Source organism: Sus scrofa, chromosome 3 (assembly GCF_054392235.1).
Source record: "Sus scrofa isolate SSC_HxYL_T2T_F1_AM1 chromosome 3, Sscrofa_HxYL_maternal_Yorkshire_Landrace_v2.0, whole genome shotgun sequence".
Taxonomy (NCBI): Eukaryota; Metazoa; Chordata; class Mammalia; order Artiodactyla; family Suidae; genus Sus; species Sus scrofa.
The window spans coordinates 31975961-31989041 of NC_139385.1; the positions used below are offsets into that span (position 1 = coordinate 31975961).

The 13081-nt window shown below is 48.6% G+C and overlaps 1 protein-coding gene across 10 annotated transcripts in view; it reads right to left on the reverse strand.

The window, feature by feature from the left end:
* The window catches only part of TMC5 (transmembrane channel like 5), a 77104-nt gene that overhangs the window by 22565 nt on the left and 41458 nt on the right, over window positions 1-13081 (reverse strand). For 9 of the 10 annotated variants that reach the window (XM_085017391.1, XM_013995619.3, XM_021086537.2 and 6 more), the window contains 6 exons: window positions 11059-11158; window positions 7911-7998; window positions 7218-7466; window positions 5447-5598; window positions 3086-3230; window positions 1339-1494 (listed from right to left, as the gene is read on the reverse strand). In XM_085017391.1, coding sequence (XP_084873517.1) covers window positions 1339-1494; window positions 3086-3230; window positions 5447-5598; window positions 7218-7466; window positions 7911-7998; window positions 11059-11158 — 890 coding nt within the window. Of the gene's footprint in view, window positions 1-1338; window positions 1495-3085; window positions 3231-3593; window positions 4108-5082; window positions 5599-7217; window positions 7467-7910; window positions 7999-11058; window positions 11159-13081 lie in introns of those variants that run through there. The other variant, XR_014840623.1, reaches the window with a different exon arrangement.

The following is a 13081-nucleotide window of genomic DNA, read 5'->3' on the forward strand; positions in this document are numbered from 1 at the left end:
TAGCCTAGGGTCACCCCTGTCTATCAGACTCAGGGACCTGAGTTCCAGCAGCCACGCTGCGACCTGACTTTCCTTACCAAGAGGTCTGGGGACACCAGAATGGGCTCCCAGCCTTTGGAGCAAACGCTTGAGCTCCAAAGCTACTGAAGCACTGAGAGTCTCTCCTCCTTTCTCCCATGTGCCCTTGTTCATTTCACCAGGCTTTCCCTGTCCTTGGTGCTGAATGAGAGGGAAGGGGAGCCTCTGCTAGCCGGTGCCCCATCTTTGTATGAGAACCCAGAGAGGTGTCCCTGCCTTCACGGGGATGCCACTCTGACATTTGGCTGGAGTGAAGCCTGGGCTGCCCCTCAGCCAGGTGCCCTCGGGGGATGGGCCAATCCAGTGGGTTTATCGGATGTCTGACAATTCCCTGTTCTCCTCCCCCGGGGGCCTGGCCCCACCCTCATCTACCTCCAGATGGTTTTGAAAGCACCCCTTGCACTTCTGGCTGCATCTTTGGATGAGAGTAACCTGGATTACAATGCTGTCCTCGAGGCCTGGAACCAGATGCTTATAGACATTGTAAGACTGGAGACCAAATTAGGGGATGGAGACCAAATCCCTGGAGGATGGATTTTATCCTGAGAGTGTGGGGGACCCGTAAAGAAAGTCACACAATCTGACCAACCCGCGTAACAACTCTAGAGGGTGGCAAAATGAGCCTCAATTAGCCCCCTTTTCCATCAGAGAAAGGTGAAACCTACAGAAAAACAGTACTTCACCCACCTAGCTAATTAGTCACAGAGTTCATATAATTAAAAGAAAAAGCTGATATTCCTTGCTCACCACAGGACCATGCACTAAATAGACTCTCCACATAACTTTTCTCTTGTCCTAACTGCATGCTTACAAAGCCCGATACTCCTGGTTACAGGTAAGGAATCTGGGACTTGGAAAAATAAATCTTTTGCCAAACTCCCTCAGTTCGCAGTACTTATTGAGTGTCTGCTCATTACCAGCGGCTATGAGAGGCATTAGGGATAGACTCAGAGAGGAAGAAATCAGAACCTGATCCCAAGTCCAAGGCCCATCTCAGGTCCTCCCCTCTCTCCACTAGCCCCGACCCTCCCACTCTGGGCGTTGCACATACATCACCTGCAGATATTTTTATGCTATAGATGCTGAGCCCTTGGGCCAAAGAAGGGACCCAGGATTCTGCACTTTTTCGCAGACTTGTGCTGATGCTACTGGCCACCCGGTTGGAGGGGTGGGCTCTCTGCCACCCTCCTTCTCCACCACGCCCTCCCTTCCCTTATTCTTCTGCCCTCTGGACCCTGGAGCTCCTGCCTCTCTGCTTACCTCTGAGTTATTCTCAGCCAGGTAATAAACAGCCACACAGCAGGCAATGGCCACTCCCGTAGACACAACCCAGGCTGCCAGGTGGGCAGAGAAGTGGACCAACTGCTGTTTGAATGTTAACTTGACATTCTCCTGGCGGATTTCTGACAGGTTCTCCTGTAAACACAAGGAAGTCGAGTTCACCCACAGACCCCCCCTCCACTGTTAGCAAAGACCCCCCCCTCCCACCCCCAGGTCTTGCTGCTCCCAGAAACACAAACCCACCCCAGATCCACAGGGTAGAGAGAGGAGGAGGTGCATGATGGACTCAAATTAGGAGACTTGTGGGAAAATCTCAAATGGGCAAAAACCCCCATCACTTCATTAAACACCTTTTCCATCTCAGAGGAACAGGGATTGGGACCGTGATCAGGAAAAGCACCTTGAGGCCACAGAAGCTTCTTTTAGAATGAGGCGGGGTGTCTACACCAGGGATCCCTCTGCCAAAGGAACCCTCTGCAGGAGTTCTCGTTGTGGCTCAGAGGAAATGAACCCAACTAGTATCCATGAGGAGGTGGGGTTTGATCCCTGGCCTCGCTCAGTGGGTTAAGGATCCAGTGTTGCCGTGAGCTGTGGTGTAGGTTGCAGATGTGGCTCAGATCCTGTGTTGCTGTGGCTGTGGTGTAGGCTGGTGGCTACAGCTCCAATTGGACCCCTAGCCTGGGAACGTCCATATGCCACACGTGCAGCCCTTAAAAAAAAAAGGAAGAAAGAAAGAAACCCTCTGCAACCCTCTTGTCAAAACCCCTTCATTTGGAGTTCCCAATGTGATGCTATGGAGTAGCAGCATCTTTGCAGCACTGGGATGGAGATTTGATCCCTGACCCCGCACAGGGGGTTAAGGATCCAACTGCAGCTTGGATCTGATCCTTGGCCTGGGAACTGCACATGCCACAGGGCAGCCAAAAAAGAAACAACAACAACAACAACAACAACAAAAACCCAAAAAACACTTTGTTTATAAATTCTGCTTGGACCATACCCATGGCATACGGAGGTTCCCAGGCTAAGGGTTGAATCAGAGCTGTGGCTGCCGGCCTACACCACAGCCACAGCAATGCCAGATCCAAGCCGAGTCTTCGACCTACACCGCAGCTCATGACAATGCCAGATCCTTAAGCCACTGAGCAAGGCCAGAGATCGAACCTGTGTCCTCATGGATGCTAGTCAGATTAGTTTCTGCTGAGCCACAATGGGGAACTCCAAAATTGTTATTATTTATTTTTTTTTGTCTTTTTGCTATTTCTTGGGCTGCTCCCGCAGCATATGGAGGTGTAGCCACTGGCCTACACCAGAGCCACAGCAACGCAGGATCCGAGCTGCATCTGCAACCTACACCACAGCTCACGGCAACGCCGGATCGTTAACCCACTGAGCAAGGGCAGGGACCGAACCCGCAACCTCATGGTTCCTAGTCGGATACGTTAACCACTGCGCCACGACAGGAACTCCCAAAATTGTTATTTTTTAAATAATAATTATTTAAAATTTTATTTTATAAGGCAAGCCTGTATCAATTACAAAGTCACGTTGTGTGAAAATGTCCATTTCCCTATATCATCACCAGCACAGGCATTTACATAATTTCAGGGGTTTGTTTTTGTTTCTGGGAAATAAAAAATAACTATTGCTTTTAAAAAATCACAGATATGATAAAAGAGGAAAGAAGACCAGCCATGGGAAGGGGTGTAAAGCTAGCTTGTCTTACCTGTATCTCAGTGCTCAGATTCTTCTGTTTCAGCTTTACAGCACTTTCATGCGTAACGGTGAAATCCCAGCAAAAAATGAGTTTAGCAATCCCTCGGGAGTAAACATGGGGGTTTATGAAGTTGTTCCGGAAATACCTGGCCATGCTAGGGAAGGCAAAACCCAAAATACCCAAGGGTTATTAGGACAGGCATTGGGGGTGCAGAGATTAAAACAAAGGAAAGTCCCATCATTCATGGTGGAAGACAACACGGAAGACCGAGCCCCAAGTTCTTCTGCAACAGCCCATACCATAGCCATCACCAGCTTTGGGATCTGACTTTATAACCCTAGACTGCCAGCTGGGGATTTTGTCATTTTAACTCTTCTGACCCTCAGTTTCCACATCTACATAATGGGGATAATAGCAGTTCACACCACACAGAGTTACTATTAGAGTTGTAGTCGTTTCCTTTTGCCTCTATAATTAATTGCCCCAAACTTACTTGCTTAACAGCATGTATTTAGTCTTTTTTTTTTGTCTGTTTGTTTATTTTTTTATGGCCACACTGGTGGCATATGGAAGTTCTTGGGCTAAGGGTCGAATTGGAGCTGTAGCTGAGGCCTGCACCACAGCCACAGCAACAATAGCTCCAAGCCACATCTGCAAAATCCCTTCTGCCAGATAAGGTAACCTTTTCACAGGTCCTGGAGGGTAGGATGTGGACATCTTTGAAAAGTGGGGGGCATTATTCAGCCCACCATAAGAATCAGTGTCACTCTTAGAGCTGTAAGCATGCAAGAAAGGCAGCTATTATTATCCTGGAGATGTCAGCAGGAGACAATGAAATCCAGCCCAGGAAGCTCTTAGCACTAAGTCTGGCACATTAAAAATGCCGAGTCAAATGGACAGTTCCAGAGCTCCCATTATGGCTCAGTGAGTTAAGAACCCAAGATATGGAGTTCCTGTCGTGGCTCAGTGGTTAACAAATCTGACTAGGAACCATGAGGTTGCGTGTTCGATCCCTGGCCTTGCTCAGTGGGCTAAGGATCCAGCATTGCTGTGGCTCTGACATAGGCCAACGGCTACAGCTCTGATTAGACCCTTAGCCTGGGAACCTCCATATGCCACAGTTACAGCCCTAGAAAAGGCAAAAAGACAGAAAAAAAAAAAAAAAAAAAGAACCCAACATAGTCTCCATAAGGATGCAAGAGACGATGCTCCTTGGGTTAAGGATCCAGCGTTGCCGTGGCTGTGGCGTAGGCCTGCAGCTCCAATTAGACCCCTAGCCCGGGAATTTCCATATGCTGCAGGTGCAGCCATAAAAAGAAAAAAAAAAAAAAAGCTGGACATTACCTTTCCAAAATTTGCCACCACCTAGTAAGAGCAGCTTAGGAAACCGTTCCCAGTTTGACAGGGCAAAACAAGATCGTGTTTTATTTTGGATTATCATGCTGGCAGTGAGGTTGTTATAAGCTGCACTGTATCCCCTAAAAATTAATATGCTGAAGTCCTAGCCCATAATACCCAAGAGAGTGACTGTATTTGAAGATAGTGTTTTTACAGAGGTAATTAGACTAAAGTGAGGTCATACAGGTGGGTTCTAATCCAATATGACCGGTGTCCTTATAAGAAGAAAAAATTAGGATTCAGACATGCACTGAGGGCAGATCACATGAGGACACAGTGAGAAGGTGGCTGGCTGTCTGCAAGCCAAGGAGAGAGGCCACAGGAGAAACCAATCCCACTGCCACCTTGAACTTGGACTTCTAGCCTCTGGAATTTAAGAAAATAAATTTCTGTTGTTTAAGCCACCCAGTCTGTGGCCCTTTGTTACAAAGACTTCATAAACCAATACAGAGATAGAACATCCATACATCCTTCTGGATAACTATCAATCCACAATTGTCCATCAAAACTTCTTGAGTCATGGAGTTCCTGTTGTGGCTCAGCAGGTTAAGGACACGGCGTTGTCTCTGCGAGGACGTGGGTTCGATCCCTGGTCTTGCTCAGTGGGCTAAGGATCTGGTGTTGCCATGGCTGTAGCATAGGCCACAGCTGCAGTTTCAATTTGACCCCTGGCCTGGGATCTTCCATATGCTGTGAAAAAAACAAAAACCAGAAAAGAAACAAATAAACAAAAAATGGCTTGAGTCATTGCATCCTTATTTTCAGACTGACCAGTGTCTTTGAAGGCACGTGAAAACCTCTCTGCCTCTATCCAAATGTATACTTTACGCCCCAGGACAAGGAAAGATCAGCAGCAGAAAGCTGACATGGTAGAGCAATGGATTCCCTTGTAACTCTTGATTCTCTTGAATCTCTTAAATGTTGCCTAAAGCTGAAAAGCGCTTAGAACCCGAAAATGCAGACATTCCACACCTGAACAGCAAACTGAAAAAGCAGGTGACCAAATACGCTCCGATGGTGAAGATGTAGGCCAGCTGCATGTTGTAGGAGGCCCCGCCGTCCCCGTGCCGGATGGTCGAATTGGTGTAAAAGCCATAGTACATCACTGTGTCGCTAAAATAACCCTGAAAAGGACAATATACCCAGTCAGGTGGATCTCTGGAGAAACAGTGAATGAGTGTGGTCAGCACAACTGACCTCTTCTGTGTGTGAGAAGCTTGCACCCGTCAGTGTGTTACCACTTTTTTTTTTTTGTCTTTTTAGGGCCACACCCAAGGCATATGGAGCTTCCCAGACGAGGGCTCCAATTGGAGCCATAGCTGCCGGCCTACACCACAACCACAGCAACGCCAGATCCAAGCCTTGTCTGCTACCTACACCACAGCTCACAGCAATGCTGGATCCTTAACTCACTGAGTGAGGCCAGGGATCGAACCCTCATCCTCATGGATACTAGTCAGGTTCATTAACCACTGAGCCACGATGGGAACTCCAGAGACTCTTTCTTTAAAGGGCTCACTGATAAAAGGGGGCAGGGAGTTCCCTGGTGGCCTAGTGGTTAAGGATCTGCTGTGTCGTGGGTCACTGCTCTGGTGGGGGTTTGATCCCTAGCCTAGGAACATCTGCATGCTGTGGGCATGGCCAAAAAGACACAAGGGGGCAGGGATTGGGGGGACTGTTCTAGATGAATAGGCTTCAGAGAAAAACAACAGAGAGTGTGGTCTTTGCTTGGATCTTGGTCTGAACAAGAAGCTATGAAAGGACTTCCCATTGTGGCTCAGCAGAAATGAATCTGACTAATATCCATGAGGACTTGGGTTTGATCCTGCCTACTCCACAGCTGCAGCAATACAGGATCTGAGCTGCATTGACGTACACTGAAGTTTGCAGGAATGCTGGAGCTTAACCCACTGAATGAGGCCAAGGATCAAACCCTCATCCTCATGGATACTGGTCAGGTTCCTAACCCATTGAGCCACAAAGGGAACTCCCTGGGGGAATCTTAACTTTGACTGCAGCCTGTGGTATAGGTTTGATCCCTGGCCAGGAACTTCTGCATTCCTTGGGCACAGCAAAAAGAAAGGAAGAAAGAAAGAAAGGTAGATGAACATTAATATGAGATGTCCCACCACATATTAGGTGCAAGAAAGCAAGTCTTCTTTTGTTAATTCATCTTTTTTTTTTTTTTTTGTCTTTTTGCCTTTTTGCCTTTTCTAGGGCCACACCTGAGGCATATGGAGGTTCCCAGGCCAGGGGTCAAATAGGGCTGTGGCCGCTGGTTGACGCCAGCGGCAGGATCCAAGCCACATCTGCGACCTACATTACAGCTCACAGCAATGCTGGATCCTTTACCCACTGAACGAGGTCAGAGATGGAACCCAAAGCCTCATGATTCCCAGTCGGATTCGTTAACCACTGAGCCATGACAGGAACTCCCAATTCATCTTTTGTTAAAACAAACAAAAAAAAAATGCATCTATCTACACATGATGTGTCCACATATGTGCGGAGAAGAGGATTCTGGACAACAAAACCCGTTACCCTGGTCTCCTTGGGAGGCAGAGATTCTACTATGTTGTGTACATATTACTTTGAGGGAGAAAAGGAAAACAATTTAAACACCCACTTTCCCCATCTGTTGACTTCCAGGCAAAACGAGTGGCCTGGAAGGGTGCAGGGCAGGTGCGTCCCCGGGTCTCAGGTGTGATGTCTGGGTGCGGGGGGTGACGGGTGGAGCACTTACCGCCCCGGTTACAAATTCCAGTCCAGTGAATTGGAGGTGGTTCTTTGGGGCCACGGTTAACTGAGGGATTATGATGAAACTGAAGGTCACAACGAACGCGAGAACGTTGAACTTCAAAAGCCATCTCAGAAAGTTGAAATAGGAGAGGACGCTGGTGCCGAACTTGCCTCTGATGACCTTGAACGTCTTCTGCCAGAGGTTGATGGAATGGAGGAGTTCGGACAGGCTGTTCTTGACTCTCCGGTATGTCTGGAGCGGGGAGCAAAGGGTGAGAGCTTCCGTACCCCCAACAGGTGTCTACGGAGCAGGTACCATGACAACAAGCACGGCCACCATTTCTGGAGCAGGACAATGCAGCCAGCCCCTGCCGATGCACTGGCAAATGCGACCCCATTTCATCCGCAGGACCACCCCCCAAAGTGACTGCTATGATTTGTCATCTTCCCAGGTTTGCTGTGGCAGGTGATGCCCACAGTGGCCCAGGGGCTTGAATAACTCAGCACCCTCTTAGACTTTCCCACATCCCCCTGGTGGTCCCACACCTAGACGGACCCAATGCCTACATCCTTCAGGGAAACAGCCCTGACCTTGGGTTCCTCCTCCCTGTGGCCCCTCTGTCATCCCCACCATCCCACCTCCCCGCCTGCACCCAACGCCGTACCCACCAACAGACCGCAGCAAAGACCGACTTACCAGCGACATGGAGTTTAGGCACTGAGCACAGCAGGTGAGCTCCAGGATACGACGAGACTGCTTGCTTTTCTCTTTTTCAACTATTTTCCTATGAGAAACAGCACCAAAAAGTGAGAGACACTGATGCTGTAATGCATACATTTCCCCCAGAGTTCCTGAGTGCCTCCGATGTGCCAGGCACAGCTCCAGGTGGTGAGCTAGAGAAGGATTTTGCCAGCTGGGGAGCACACATCCATGTTGGAAGAGAATGAAAATAAATAATAGATACAGTACTAAAGTGGGGAAACAATATAGGATAATAGAAGGTGAAGTGGAGTTCCTGTTGTGGCACAGCGGAAAGGAATTCAACTAGGAACCATGAGGTTGTGGGTTCAATCCCCGGCCTTGCTCAGTGGGTTAAGGATTGGACATTAGCGTGAGCTGTGGTGTAGGTTGCAGACATGGCTTGGGTCCTGTGTTGCTGTGGCTGGGGTGTAGGCTGGCTGCTGGAGCTCTGATTCGACCTCTGGCCTGGGAATTTCCATATGCCATGGACGTGGCCTTGAAAAAAAACAAAGAAGGTGAGTTGTACTTTGGGAAAGAAAAACAGCAGAGTAAGGAGATCGGATGTGCTGGGGTGAAGATTGTGTTGGAATAGCGCCATCTTTGCTCCAAATCTTGAAGGAGAAGCGGGGTTAGTCTGTGGAGAAGGGGCTGTCCCTGCACAAGGAACAGCTAACATGACCCCCCAAAGAGGCCAGGCTGGCCAACACGGAATAAGCAGGGGGAAGGGTGGAGGGTGTGAGGGATAACCATCAGGAGGGGGCTGGGGTCCCCAGAAGTCAATGGTTCTCAGCCTGGCCGATTTGTGCCCCCCCCTTCCCCCCTCCCCCGCGCCAAGGGAACCCCTGGAGAGCTCTTGAGTTGTCAAACAGGGGGTGGTGGGTGCCACCGACCTCTCTTGGGAGGAGACCACAGATGCTGTGTACACCCTGCAGTGAATAGACAGCCCCCACAACACAGAATGATCCAGACCCAAACAGCAGGTTGAAAATCCCGCTGTAAAGTCCTTGGAGTCTCCAGCCTTGGGACAGAGGGAAGCATGTAGAGCTTGAAACAGAAAAGTGCTTTGAACTTTTTTTTTTTTTTTTTTTTTTTTTTTTTTTGCTTTTTAGGGCCACACCTGAGGCATATGGAAGTTCCCAGGCTAGGGGTGAATTGGAGCTACAGCTGCCGGCCTATATCACAGCCACAGCAATGCAGGATCCTTAACCCACTAAGCGAAGCCAGGGTTCGAACCCGCGTCCTCCTGGATAGAAGAGTGTTTAGAGAAAAATCCAGCCACAGTTGGTCTCTTTAACTTTCCAAGAACGCATTACATCTCCTTTGCTCTGGCCTTTCCTGGTTCTCTTTGGTCCATGGCAAAGGCCCCCCCGCCACCCTCCAGCATCATCTAAGGTTCAGTTCAGATGCCCCCCTCCCCTGGTTTGTCCAATGCACTGTATCTCCTCCTTCTGGTCCTCCCACTGCAATCTCCTTCTGTTTTGATTTGGCCTGATTTTTTTTGTATCATAGTTACCTGTTGACTTATTTATCCCCCACCCCCACCCTGCCAGACTTTGAACCTCAGAACAACTGCATCATTTGAATCATTTATTAGCAATTGCTACATCTGCTCTGCTAGTTTCTGCCAACTACTACAAACTGCAAAAAGAGAAAGGCTGAGGAACCTTATATATAAGTAGGGTCTGAAGACTTAAACTGCCTCACCCTTGTTTTTTGTTTTTTGTTTTTCTTTTTAGGGCCATACCCAAGGCATATGGAGGTTCCCAGGCTAAGGATCAAATCGGAGCTACATCTGCTGGCCTACACCACAGCCACAGCAATGCCAGATCTGAGTTGCATCTGCAACTTACACCACAGCTCACGGCAACTCAGGATCCTTAACCCACTGAGCGAGGCCAGGGATTGAACCCGCAACCTCACGGTTCCTAGTTGGATTCGTTGCCGCTGCCCCACAACAGGAACTCCTTTTTACATTTAAAAAAAATTTTCTTTTTACAGCTGCACCTGCATCATATGGAAGTGCCCAGGCCAGGGGTTGAATTGGAGCTGTAGCTACAGGCCTACGTCGCAGCCACAGAAATGCTGGATCTGAGCCCCAGCAATGGCAACCTGGGGCAACCCAGGGTCCTCAACCCGATGAGCCAGGCCAGGGATAGAACCGCATCCTCATGGACACCATCCTCATTCTTAACCCGCCGAGTCACGCAGGAACTCCACATCTTACATGTCCAAAGTAGGTTTGTCAGAACTAAGAAACCAACGTTGATGTATAACTTTTACCTGCACTCTAGACTATTCCAACTGTACTAGTTTTTCCACAGATGCCTGGCTTATCTTCCAGGACCCATCCAGGATATCACGGGGCATAGCTGTCATGTCTCTTTAGAACCCTTTAGGACGTTCCCGTCATGGCTCAGCAGTTAACAAACCCGACTAGAATCCATGAGGATGTGGGTTCAATCCCTGGCCTTGCACAGTGGGTTAAGGATCTGGCATTGCCGTGAGCTGTGGTGTAGGTGGCAGACGTGGCTGGGATCTGGCATTGCTGAGGCAGCTTACAGCTCCGATTCAACCCCTAGCCTGGGAACTTCCATATGCCATGGGTGAGGCGCTAAAAAAGACAAAAAAAAAAAAAAAAAAAAAAAAAGGAAGAAGAAGAACCCCGTAGTCTGTGATCGTTTCTCAGATTTTCCATTTTTGGATGAGCTTGACAGGTTTAAGGACTACGGCTCAGGTATTTGTAGAATGTCCCACTATGAGGGTTTGACTGCGTTTTTTTCCGTCTGGTTAGACCGGGGTTGGGGGTTTTCGGAGGGGGTACCACAGAGGGGACGTCCTTCCGGTCCCGTGACTTATCTCTGCGGCTGTTAACCTGGGTCACCTGGCCGAGGGAGGGGTAGCCCGACTTCACCATCCCAAAGTTACTCCCTCTGTTTTCACGCACTGCTCTCTGCACGCCGGGCATCAAGCACAGCCCCCACTCGGGCGACCTACACAGATGGCGTGGCATTCTCCAGCAGGATGTCCTTTCTGACGTGGGAGAAAAGCAGAAGGTGGACATTTGCATGAAAGCTGGGCAAGAAGAAACGCTTTTGGTCCATACCTAAGGTTCCTTTTCTCGTCCATGGTCCTTGGCTGATTCCTGATGGCTTTAATTCTGTCTCTAGAAGTCATGGGAATCAGGGAGGCGATTAATTTTTGTCCTGCAAGAAAAAAAAAAAAATGGAGTTTCTTTTCTTCCTTTACCAAAGTAATAGCATTTGAAAAGATGGTATTTGGGATTAGTAGATGCAAGCTGTTACATTTAGAATGGATAAGCAATGAGGGCCTACTGCACAGCACAGGGAATTGGACCCAGTCTCCTGGGAGAGACCATGATGGAAAAGAATATGAGAAAAGAAATGTATATATATGAGTGACTAAGGCACTTTGCTGTACAGCAGAAATTGGCACAACACTGTAAGTCAACTATGTTTTATTATTATTATTTTTTTTGCTTTTTTGCTTTTTAGGGCAACACCTGCGGCATATGGAGGTTCCCAGGCTAGGGGTCCAATCGGAGCTATAGCTGCCAGCCTACACCTCAACCACAGCAACTCGGGATCTGAGCCTCGTCTGTGACCTACACCATAGGTCACAGCAGCACTGGATCCTTAACCCACTGGGCAAGGCCAGAGATTGAACCCAAATCCTCATGGATATCAGTCGGGTTTGCTACCACGGAGCCACAGTGGGAACTCCGGAACTCCTTATTTTAATGACATATTTGAGGTGGAGGGAGAGTCCCTAGAGCAGGGCCACCAAATCCTCAGCTGAAGATGAGAAATTTGTGTCTCTCTTGAGGTAAGTAGGAGTAGATAGAGAGGAAGAAAGAAGGGGGAGGAAGGAGGAAAAAAACCCAGAAAATCGGGAGATAGTAATGCGAGAGGAGATGCCCCAATCTTTTTTTTTTTTTTTTTTTTTGGCCACACCCAAGGCATGTGGAAGTTCTCAGACCGGGGGATCAAATCTGAGCCACAGCAGTGACAATGCCAGATCCTTAACCACCAGGCCACCAGGGAACTCCATCCCCTCAATCTTCAACAAAGGGGCTAAACCTAGAAAACGCTTGGTGTGAATGGATTTTTTTTTTTCCCCTCTTAGAAATCATTGAAATCAGCTGGACTTCAGGCCTGGAGTCTTATGGGATGAAACAGAAACAGCATCTGAGAAACCAGAGTTTGGCATCAGGAGCAGAGAGGCAGGAAGTCTCAGCTAAGACCTGGCTTCATGGCAGACTCAATAAAAAGAGGCATCGTGTTCCCAAATCCAGAGTAGGGAAGGGTTAGACCAAAGCAGGACAGGATGCTGGTAAAGGCATCAGACTTGGGGCTCAGGCAGACCTGCATTTGATCCCAGATTTGCCACATCATTTCATTTCCCTGAGCCCCAGGATTCTCAGCAAGCAAATGAAAATGACAAGCATGCCTGTTTCACAGGGGTGCAGTGTGGGGCATAAATCAAAGGAAATTCCATGGATAACAGAAAAGGGGGAGTTCCCATCGTGGTGCAGCAGAAACAAATCCGACTGGGAACTATGAGGTTGTGGGTTCGATCCCTGGCCTCGCTCAGTGGGTTAAGGATTCAGCATCTCCGTGAACTATGGTGTAGGTAGCAGATGCAGCTCGGATCCCGTGTTGCTGTGGCTGTGGTGTAGGCTGGCAGCTGTAGCCCCAATTGGACCCCTCATCTGGAAACCTCCAAATGCTGCAGGTGCAGCCCTTAAAAAAAAAAAAAAAAAAAAAAAAAAAAAACAAACAGAAGAGGGGAACACCAGCCACATGATATGAGCTGGACAGGCTAAACTTCTTCGGTGTCAGATGCTCTCAGAATGAGTTCTTCCTTGGTCCTGAGCATTCTCAGGTCATCTACCAAACCTTCGCCCTGGGACCAACTAGGACCTGGGACCTGAGACCCTCTGCTGCAATGCTTGTACCTGGACGAAATCTCCCTAAACAATAAAATCCAAAGAAACTATATGGGACTAAAAATAACTGTGTGCATGAGAAGTGGGGCAGGTTACGGACAACAAGATACAAAAAGACCAAAAAAAGGCAGCTGCCAGGGAGTTCCTGTCGTGGCACAGT